We start from the raw sequence: 11,472 nt of genomic DNA on the forward strand, positions 1-11,472 counted from the left end.
ACAAAATCAACATGCACGCAATGGCGTGAGCGGTCTGGTCAGCATTTTAGGTGTTAGGTTTAGGGTTAGAATTAGGAGTTAGGCCATTTGGCCTAGGGTTAGGGTTAGTAAAACATGCGTGTGTGTGTGTGTGTGTGTGTGTGTGTGTGTGTGTGTGTGTGTGTGTGTGTGTGTGAGCAGTGTCTAGCTCACTGATCACACCCTGACCATGGTTAGTATTTTCAGCCTAACAAGTCCTAGGCAATAGGGCACAATCTGGGATATTTCCTGCTGTTGAATGGACATTTAAATCAATAATATAAACCTTTACCCTTGATGAATTTAACTTTTTCTTATGAGTTTAGACTGCCAAAATGACAGATTATGCATTTAAGGACCAGCATATGTATTTTTCTGCTATAAATGTAAACACAGATGGAAATGAAGGTAGCCCTCTAGCCCATGGCTAGTACTTTTCAGAACGGGCTAGTAGAAAATGTGTCCCACTAGCTCCCCGGGCTAGTGAAAATGTATCTTTTAAAATATCACATGGCACAGATATTGGACCAGGGCTAGCTAGTAAAGAATTGCAGTTCCATCCCTGAATGTAGATGTATCAGGGCCTACCTCTCGGTGTTGTGTGGCATGGTGGGGTCGATGGACACCATGGCTCCCGTGGAATCCAGCAGAGACAAGGTGGTGTTCCTGTCCAAAACAGACAAAGCAGGGACACTCTCTCTGAGGATGTGTCCCACTATGGTTCAATGAAGAGAGTGTAGGTGTTGGGCACATTCCAAATATCAATCAAGGAAACCAAGGGAAAGATGAAAGCTAGTCAAGACTAGGCCACTCACTACAGAGTATTATCTTGTCACTAATATGAGTTCTCAACGTGGCATCTAATAGAAGTGATCCTCAAAACAACATTAGAAAAGCAGCCTAGCAGACAGGGAGATTAAAGGATCCCGACAGGACGCTGACAGAGACGACTCTAAGCTTCACAGCAGAACTGAAGAGGGGAAAAGAGAGCAGAGAATTACCTTGGAAGACCTAGAGCGGTACAGAATAACTCCTTGATATCATACGGGCTGCAGAATCTGCTGAAGACCACCTACGGGAAGGGTAGCAAAGACATGAAACATAGTCACGATCTAGTACATATGTGACATATAATGCATGAAACCAAAATGGGTTCTACCTGGAACCAAAAAGGGTTCTCCTATGGGGACAGTCAAACAACCCTTTTGGAACCCTTTTCTCTAAGAGTATATATTCTAAAATATATATGCAGAAGTGTTGGAGATACTGATACCAGACGTGGAATGCATTCCCAGTAATCGGGGTGGAACAGCAGACCACCAAACCGGTGTATTTAGTCAGTCTACTATCCTCTCAAGCACCACCAGAGTACAGTGCAAAAATGGACCAACCCCCCCACTAGGGAGAGACGAAGAACAGGTCTCTCATTCCGTCAGTCATTTCTCGTGTCAGCCCCAGGTTCACCAACACAGACGACTTTGACCCATGTAGATAAAAGCATCTTGATTCTTATGCCATTGGCAGGGGCAACAAAGTCGACAATAGGTGACAAAAGGAACCAAGGCAACAAGGGTAAGAAGGAGACGGAGAAATGTGTAGGGTAAGAAGGAAGAGAGGAGGGGGGGGGGGCTGATGAGAGAGACAGAGAGCACTCCAGAAACCTGTCTGTCAGTGGCAGGCTGTCAGGTGTGTTAGACAGTGATGTGTTTAGTTCAGAGACACGTAAGCAAGAGCCACTTATGTTCACAAACAGACAATTCACCATGAAATACAATAGAAATCATAACTTTTCACTTAGTTATTGTTAATCAATTTCCCATATCCGTTTTCAGAGAAATACATAAAGGCTATGTAGGCTCCATTTTCACTGGTGTGAAATTGTAATTCAACAAAGAATAGAAACATCCTGTTCCATCTCCTCTCTAGAGAAGTGTAGTAGACCTACAGTAACATCCTGTCCATCTCCTCTCTAGAGACGTGTAGTAGACCTACCGTAACATCCTGTCCATCTCCTCTCTAGAGACGTGTAGTAGACCTACAGTAACATCCTGTCCATCTCCTCTCTAGAGACGTTAGTAGACCTACCGTAACATCCTGTCCATCTCCTCTCTAGAGACGTGTAGTAGACCTACCGTAACATCCTGTCCATCTCCTCTCTAGAGACGTGTAGTAGATCTACAGTAACATCCTGTCCATCTCCTCTCTAGAGACGTGTAGTAGACCTACAGTAACATCCTGTCCATCTCCTCTCTAGAGACGTGTAGTAGACCTACAGTAACATCCTGTTCCATCTCCTCTCTAGAGACGTGTAGTAGACCTACCGTAACATCCTGTCCATCTCCTCTCCAGAGACGTGTAGTAGACCTACAGTAACATCCTGTTCCATCTCCTCTCTAGAGATGTGTAGTAGACCTACCGTAACATCCTGTCCATCTCCTCTCTAGAGACGTGTAGTAGACCTACCATAACATCCTGTCCATCTCCTCTCTACAGTAACAGTACTAGTGCCTTAACATCTGAGCGGATGCAACAAGGAAACCTACTCCGTATGCATAATATACAGCGACATACAACAGCCCTTTGGTAAAAGTAATACAAGTGGGTCAGGGGTAAACATTGTCTTTGTCATCTGTCATGCTTAGGAAGGATGGCATGATGCACGTAGAGCTCTGACTCTCTTCATTGCGTGTGTGTGTGTGTGTATGTTGCTGTGTGTGCTTAAACATGTGGAGGTGCTCATGTAATAGCCTGGCGCTGCTGCCCGCTTCTGTTTTCGATGATGGATGACGCTAGCTTGACAGCAGAGAGTATGCTAAAGGACAGAGAGCATAAGGTGGTAGGGTAAGCATAGGATCTCTCTTGTATGAGGAACCAGGTCCGTAGATAGTGCTGACAAACCTGGATGTTTATGGACCCTCCATGTCATCTAATAATAACTGATGAATAACCAGTTCCTCTCTAATACCCGAGTTCTGTTCTTGTTGAGTTTCTATACAGTGCCTTCGGAAAGTATTCAGACCCCTTGACTTTTTGCACATTTTGTTACGTTACAGCCTCATTCTAAAATTGATTAAATTGTTTTTTTCCCCCTTTGTCATTAGAAATGTTTGCTAATTTATTAAAAAAAAAAAAAAAATGGAAATATTCAACTTACATAAGTATTCAGACCCTTTACTCAGTACTTTGTTGAAGCACCTTTGGCAGTGATTACAGCATCGACTCTTCTAGGGTATGACGCTATAAGCCTGGCACACCTGTATTTGGGGAGTTTCTCCCATTTTTCTCTGCAGATCTTCTAAAGCTCTGTCAGGTTGGATTGGGAGTGTTGCTGCACAGCTATTTTCAGGTATCTCCAGAGATATTTGATCGGGTTCAAGTCGGGGCTCTGGCTGGGCAACTCAAGGACATTGAGACTTGTCCCGAAGCCACTCCTGCGTTGTCTTGGCTGTGTGCTTAGGGTCGTTGTCCTGTTGGAAGGTGAACCTTTGCCCTAGTCTGAGGTCCTGAGTGCTCTGAAGCAGGTTTTCATCAAGGATTTCTCTGTACTTTGCTCTGTTCATTTCCCCCCTAGATCCTGACTAGTCTCCCAGTCCCTGCCGCTGAAAAACATCCCCACAGCATGATGCTGCCACCACCATGCTTCACCGTAGGGATGGTGCAAGGTTTCCTCCAGAGTTCAATCTTGGCTTCATCAGACCAGAGAATCTTGTTTCTCATGATCTGAGAGTCTTTAGGTGCCTTTTGGCAATCTCCAAGCGGGCTGTCATGTGCCTTTTACTGAGGAGTGGCTTCTGTCTGGCCACTACCATAAAGGCCTGATTGTGCTGCAGAGATGGTTGTCCTTCTGGAAGGTTCTCCCATCTCCACAGCTGAATTCAAGAGCTCTGTCAGAGTGACCATCTGGTTCTTTGACACCTCCCTGACCAAGGCCCTTCTCCTCGATTGCTCAGTCTGGCCGGGTGGCCAGCTCTGGAAGAGTCTTCGGGGTTCCAAGCTTCTTCCATTTAAGAATGATGAAGGCCACTGTCTTCTTGGGGACCTTCAATGCTGCAGAAATTGTTAGGTACCCTTCCTCAGATCTGTGCCTTCGACACAATCCTGTCTCGAAGCTCCACTGACAATTCCTTCGACCTCATGGCTTGGTGTTTACTCTGACATGCACTGTCAACTGTGGGACCTTATATAGACAGGTTTGTGTCTTTCCAAATAATGTCCAATCAATTGAATTTCCAACAGGTGGACTCCAATCAAGTAGTAGAATCATCTCAAGGATGATCAATGGAAACAGGATGCACCGGAGCTGAATTTTGAGTCTCAGAGCAAAGCGTCTGAATAGTTATGTAAATAAGGTCTTTGTTTCTTATCTTTAATAAATGTGCAAAGATTTCTAAAAACCTGTTTTCGCTTTGTCATTATGGTGTATTGTGTAGATTGCTGAGGATTTTTCTTTGTACTATCCATGTTAGAATAAGTCTGTAATGTAACAAAATGTGGAAAAAGTCAAGGGTTCTGAATATTTTCCGAAGGCATTGTATATGGACACCTAAACCAACATGCAAAATTACATAAATCCACACTCCTGATTATCCAACGGCACAGGAAATACCGTATTCAAATGCAATCACACACAGAACATGCAGAAGAACAATGGAGCACGTAAAGCAGGAACTAATCAGCATAATTTCTGAACAAGGAAGCTAGATAATAAAACACACAATGGCAGCGCTACACAGTCAGTCACACTGCAAGTGAATGAAACACTCCTCATTATTCACTATGGACTGGAGCCTGGAACCCATCTGGCTATAGCCTTAAGATGCAAATGATCTGTGCATCAGTACAAAAACAACAATCTCTGATAATTAATGAGTTCAAACCAACATAGACCCTAAAACCACAATGTTCGAGTCCAAATTATAATGTAGGTCAAACATCATCAACTTTCAGGTCAGACAAAGGCCAGGAGTGGGGAAGAGTTAAGATGGAGTGTCGCCTTCTTAGTCCAAAAGTGGAAGTGGGGTCACAGGCTCTCTTTCCATTTCCCCTGAAAACCGGAACATCTGGTTGTTGGGGACTCGGCAGAGTTTACCACCAAAAGTGACTTGTTGTGGATAAAAATCAGCTTGTGATGACATAGTGCACCCAAAATGTACTTTTTCGCTTAAGTTTTCATGTACCGAATGAAAATCTAGAAGTTCAATGTGTTTCCATCGCATTTTCAACTCTACTGATAGTTTTGTCACAAAAATTGTTGCAATGAATAGCAAATGTGCCTACTTTGGTCTTGGCATGTGTGCTGTAGCCAACAGCTCGCAGATACAGTATGGGTAGGCTGTGCGGGTAGGTTAGTCTACATAATGAAATAAGAGTGGGAATATTCAGATTTCTCAAACAGCAGTCAAGCATCGATCATCATGTCACCAGAATATGACTGTCGATATTTATTGGAAAGGAGCATCAAGGTCATCACCGTGCACTTTCACTACCCATCATAACTTATTTCATCTATAGCCTAATAAACTGCATGGTTTCCTGAGTCGTAGTGGGAGGACCACACACCAAGTCATCGCATAACTCCAAGTTGACTTTGATATGATGGTTATTGTATCAATACTTGTGCATAAAAGGTGTTTCCAATGCCATTTCTCGCATAATTAATTTTACCGACACAGAAAGATCCAACCATGTCAAACAAACAAATTCTGTCGGCATTTCTAAAATTGCACTGAAACTTCCCGTTTACATTAAAGCTGTCATTTTTTGGTCCTACGGTAAGACTCCACTCGCATAAAAACTGTGGATGGAAAAGTGGTTAGTAATGTGCTCCTGTGCACAGAGCTGTGCTGGAACTATGATAAGATCCGATAGGTCCCTGTTGTTATGACTGAGCTGTGAGAAGTAAGGTACGACACTAATTTAGTCTGATGGGAAGTCATATTTAGAAATGATTGAGCAGTGATAATAAGTATGAGAGAGAGAGGAGAGAGAGATGAGAGAGAGAGAGAGCGAGAGAGAGAGAGAGAAAGAGGGAGATAAAGGAATGCAAGCGTGAGAGAGAAAGAGAGGAGTGTGTGAGAGGGATCAAGGAAAGGAGAGAGAGAATGTGTGTGTGTGTGTGTGTGTGTGTGTGTGTGTGTGTGTGTGTGTGTGTGCGATTGATAGATCAACAGTGTGAGAAAAATGCAGCGTCACATAGACACAAGAGAACGAGAGAGGGAGAGAAAACAACAGAGGATGGGGGAGAGAAAGAGAGGAGGTGCCATATTTTTACCCCAGCAACAACTGACCAATGGCAACCGAACAATATCAGAAATCCATAACAAAAGTTTACACACAGTCAGAGATGAATTGACTTATCTCTATGAGCTCACAGATGTAGTCACTGACTACGAGCCTACACCACAGCATTTCCTACACCAGCTGAACAAACAGGCTCATAGAAAAACACCAAACAAACATAATGCAGACTTGGAATGAATTCCATAACAAGTGACACGGTCTGCAATAAATGCAAAGTGCCATCGGAGTGGAGCATAAAAGTCTTGTTCCTTTATTGTCCTGGTCCTCAGTCTCCTCCACTCCACTGGGTGTAAGTGTAAAGAGCCCTCTGGACGGGATCTAGACCCACCATTCTGGCTCTGTTTGTGGAGGCTAATTGACATGGGTATAGTCTGTGTGAGATTAAAGCAATTGCACACGAGAGGGCGTGCTAAATGACTTTGAACAAATTTCACTATTGAAACTATGTTGCAAATGTTGAGAGACAGACAGCAATGTTTGTACAACCCCCAGATGTTGCAAACCAAATGTTAGGCTGGAAGCAAGGGGAAAAAATGTCTAGATGCCTTTTACAGGGGAGATCAAGTTAATGAATTGGCTGGCTGGGCTGTGGAGGAGCAGGGAACAAGATTCCCAATTTTGCATTATAGGCTTACCCGTGCTAAAACAGTTTTTTTAGTATGGTTTAGAACGAGTCTCAACCAATCACAATACTTGTTTTGATCAACCATTGTAGAATAAGGAGTTTGTGACACTATACAAAACTGTCCTTAGGCCAAATCCTTACATAAGATGAAAGTAAGTCACTTGAGGTTTCATGTGGCGACTGTTCCAGTGATTTACACAAACAAATCTCAAGTTAAGATGTGGCCCCTACATGCTGAAGTTTTGATCATATATGTACGAAACCTGAGCATTCAATCAAATCAAATGTATTTGCAAAGCCCTTTTTTGCATCAGCCAAATGCAAATATAGAAACCCTGCCTAAAACCCCAAACAGCAAGCAATACAGACGTAGAAGCACGGAGGCTAGCATTTCATCCTGGAATCTAGAATGGCCGGTATATCTACTGGTATAGAAATGTGTAGACTACATGCTGGGTTTAAAATGTGCGGGAGATGATAGTTGTGGCAGTCTACATAGACAGTTCCTGTACTTTTCCAGACTGGAATTGTACAAAGGGCCAGCAAAGTGAAAGTATTCACCCCCTTGGCATTTTTCCTATTTTTTTTTGCTTTACAACCTGGAATTAAAATTGATTTTGGGGGGGGTTTGTATCATTTGATTTACACAACATGCCTACCACTTTGAAGATGCAAAATATTTCTTATTGTGAAACAAACATGAAATAAGACAACAACAAAAAACTGAAAACTTGAGCGTTCAACCCCCCAAAGTCAATACTTTGTAGAACCACCCTTTGCCGCAATTACAGCTGCAAGCCTCTTGTGGTATGTCTCTGCAAGCTTGGCATATCTACCCACTGGTATTTGGCCCATTCTTCAGGGCAAAACTGCTCCAGCTCCTTCGGGTTGGATGGGTTCCGCTGGTGTACAGCAATCTTTAAGTCATACTACAGATTCTCAATTGGATTGAGGTCTGGGCTTTGACTAAGTCATTCCAAGACATTTAATGTTTCCCCTTAAACCACTCGAATGTTCCTTTAGCAGTATGCTTAGGGTCATTGTCCTGCTGGAAGGTGAACCTCCGTACCAGTCTCAAATCTCTGGAAGACCGAAACAAGTTTCCCTCAAGAATTTCCCTGTATTTAGAGCCATCCATCATTAATTCAATTCTGACCAGTTTCCCAGTCCTTGGCGATGAAAAACATCCCCACAGCATGATGCTGCCACCACCATGCTTCACTGTGGGGATGGTGTTCTCTGACCACTCTTCCGTAAAGCCTAGCTCTGCGGAGTGTATGGCATAAAGTGGTCCTATGGACAGATACTCCAATCTCCACTGTGGAGCTTTGCAGCTCCTTCGGGGTTATCTTTGGTCTCTATGTTGCCTCTCTGATTAATGCCCTCCTTGCCTGGTCCGTGAGTTTTGGTGGGCGGCCCTCTCTTGGCAGGTTTGTTGTGGTGCCATATCCTTAAAATGTTTTAATAATGGATTTGAATCGTGCCCCGTGGGATGTTCAAAGTTTCGGATATTTTTTAAAACCCAACCCTGATCTGTACTTCTCCACAACTTTGTCCCTGACCTGTCTGGAGAGCTCCTTGGTCTTCATGCTGTTGCCTGCTTGGTGATGCCCCTTGCTTCGTGGTGTTGCAGACTCTGGGGCCTTTCAGAACAGGTATACTGAGATCATGTGACACTTAGTTAAATAAAGTCCACCTGTGAGCATTCTAATTATGTGACTTCTGAAGGTAATTGGTTGCATAGCAAAGGGGGTGAATACACATGCACGTACCACTTTTCCATTTGTTTTTTTATTTTACTTCACCAATTTTGACTATTTTGTGTATGTCCATTACATGAAATCCAAATAAAAAACGATTTAAAAAAGTTGTAATGCAACAAAATAGGAAAAACGCCAAGCGGGATGAATACTTTTGCACTGTAAAACACATTAAATATCTGGTCCTCTCATCTTAATCTTAGAATGAATTATTCTTCCTCGAAGGAATTTCATCAAGCATTTAATGATTAGCTGTCATTTTTTTCCACTCAAAGGAATGATAAGCTATCATGCTTTCACCAAAATATAACTCTACAGGCTCTATTTTAATAAACCTAACGCAATGGTAAATCTAAGCGCAGGTGGTAGCGCTATAGGTTCAGGGGTGTGTCAGAAATATTTTTGCTATTTTCACTATCACAATTATCAGCGTACTTGCTGGCGTTGGCGCGAAAGTGACGGATTTTGATGAATAAACAAACTGTGGGTGTGTTGGGGCTTGGCCCATCACTAGCCAATCAGAACGTGTTCCATGGCGAAATGTGGTTGCTTCAAGTTGTGTATTTACGGTCTTATATGTATTGCCTTGGAATCAACTCCACTCCCAATGCTAGTCCATCATAGTTTGTTAAATGGCTTACAGAAACAAAATGTAGACATATCTTTGATAAATACATTAACTTGAACCCAATTTCACTCGACATTGTTCTAAGTAATTGTATGGCAACAGTAGCATTCACACTGATATAGGGGCTAGGCCTACTGTAAATTGAATTGTGGCTGAGCATTGACATGCCAAACATTATCAGTAAGCAAGATTAAATTCATTATTTATAAGGCCTAAAAAAAATAATGAACAATTCTAAACAAATTCTAAACAAAACCACTTGTTTTAAATAGCCTACGTCACTTCCAGACTACAATTTCTCCCCGTGGGTATATAATATTAAAACAATGTAGACTACGGAGGGTTATACGCACATCCAAACTTTTCACAGTAGCTGGACAACAATCGAATATAACTAGAAAGGGCGAATGTCCATTCACCGTTATAATGCTCCACAATAGGCCTATGCTTTACGACAATAATCGGAAACATTTTACAGGTCACCTCGCATTCACACATCTCCAGAAGTTGCATTGCAAGCGCGCCACTGACGTTGTCAACATGAAACCAGGAAGGTGAATCATACTAAAGGTTGGTTGTAATAAAATTCAACATAAAACTAGCATTTTTTTTTTTTTACAACAATACATGAATGTAAAATGTAATACAATCGCCAGGATTAAAAAAAGACACATTGCTATTGAATTAGCCTTCGTTATGGTAGGCCTAAGTCAGGGCTTGGGTTTTTCAAATTTTACAGGTTACAGAACTTCTAAATACGAGGTTCACCGGTATCCATTCACCGAGGTACTCATCTCTCGTTTCACGGTGGGCATGGACACGTAGCCTACATCATGGATGGGGTTTTACGCACATCCAAAACGTTACCTGCATGGCTAAAATAATGTGGGCCTGCCTTCAATGCATAGATAAAAAGAAAATGTCAGCTCAATGTTTTACTCCTCTCAAACCTTATATTTTAATAAAGCTTTGGTGATTAAGATGTATTTACAAGCGGTCTCAGGAGCCAAACCCTTTATCGACAGTCTTGACTAGCCTACTTCGCGATAACATTGGGCAGACAACAAAAGCCTCAATTGAGAGGAGGGAAGGCTACTGTATGCTTGGTTTTAAATCAAATAAAACAAAATGGGGAAAAAAGTTCGTTTTTATATTAAAAAAAAAGAAATATACAGGCACCAAAAGCACATTGGGCTACTCTTCCTCCATGCGCATTGTGCGTCACGGCTGGACAGGCTGCCTTTCTGCTGTAAAAACCGATGCCATAACCAACTGCATTACTGCTAATACCAGATTTTGGTTGGTCTTAAATAACCCTATCAGCGCTGCCTGAAATCAGTACTTTGGATACTGTTTTTTAAGGATATCAAATTAGGGTTAGAAAATTAGAAAAAAGTTAGAAAGTTAGAAATTAGGGTTAGAAAATGCCAGTCTGACAGTTTTTACATGATAAAATTGCAAACTAACGTGCGTTTGAGACTAGCGCCGCCTTAACGCCAGCCAAAAATAGAGCCCTACATGTTGCCACTCCACACAGGTTCACAAAAACTGTGCAGTTTCTTGTGCAAATGTGTAAAACTTGATAAAGATCTAACACACACGCATGCATATACACATAGAGAGGACAGTGAATGTGTCCAAACAACAGACAAGATTCTGAAAATTCAGTTTTTGATATTGCTGGACAAAGTTGATTTACTGTTTAACTGCTTTTTTCTTCTTCATAAAAGTGAGGCGAGGAAGCAAAAAAAAACAATCCCCCAAAATAAAATGGACTCCAAGTGAGAGTTTTTCATAAATAGTGGAGAATGAATACATTTGTACTTTACCACATTGTCCTACCCATCTGTGCAAGCTTTAGGCCTAATGTGGGCTTCAAGAGTTATATTATTCCAAGCAAAAACCTATGCTAGGAAATCTTTCCTGTGTTATTTTGAAAAAGGATGCAGATGAAGGTACAATGTTAATTGATATAATCACGTGAAATGAAACAGAATGGGCATTATGACAGTTTCTTTATTCTGAACATATCTCTGATAAACGTCAATAACAGCATTATTAACATATGTATAATAGAATACAATATCAAGTGTTTTTTTTTCAAATGAAAAAAACTTGACCAAATGTATAATCGGTTCATT

At 41.8% G+C, this 11,472-nt stretch overlaps 1 protein-coding gene across 4 annotated transcripts in view; it reads right to left on the minus strand.

The window, feature by feature from the left end:
* LOC110501414 (high affinity cGMP-specific 3',5'-cyclic phosphodiesterase 9A) overlaps nucleotides 1-11,472 on the minus strand; it is a 35,775-nt gene that overhangs the window by 22,177 nt on the left and 2,126 nt on the right. For 2 of the 4 annotated variants that reach the window (XM_036958760.2, XM_090215580.1), the window contains exons 2-3: nucleotides 1,020-1,090; nucleotides 607-684 (exon numbers count right to left, since the gene is read on the minus strand). In XM_036958760.2, the coding sequence (XP_036814655.1) occupies nucleotides 607-684; nucleotides 1,020-1,090 (149 nt within the window). Of the gene's footprint in view, nucleotides 1-606; nucleotides 718-1,019; nucleotides 1,091-11,472 lie in introns of all 4 variants that reach the window. The other 2 variants (XM_036958758.2, XM_036958759.2) reach the window with 1 other exon arrangement.

Source organism: Oncorhynchus mykiss, chromosome 22, assembly GCF_057628025.1.
Source record: "Oncorhynchus mykiss isolate SJ-2025 chromosome 22, ASM5762802v1, whole genome shotgun sequence".
Taxonomy (NCBI): domain Eukaryota; kingdom Metazoa; phylum Chordata; class Actinopteri; order Salmoniformes; family Salmonidae; genus Oncorhynchus; species Oncorhynchus mykiss.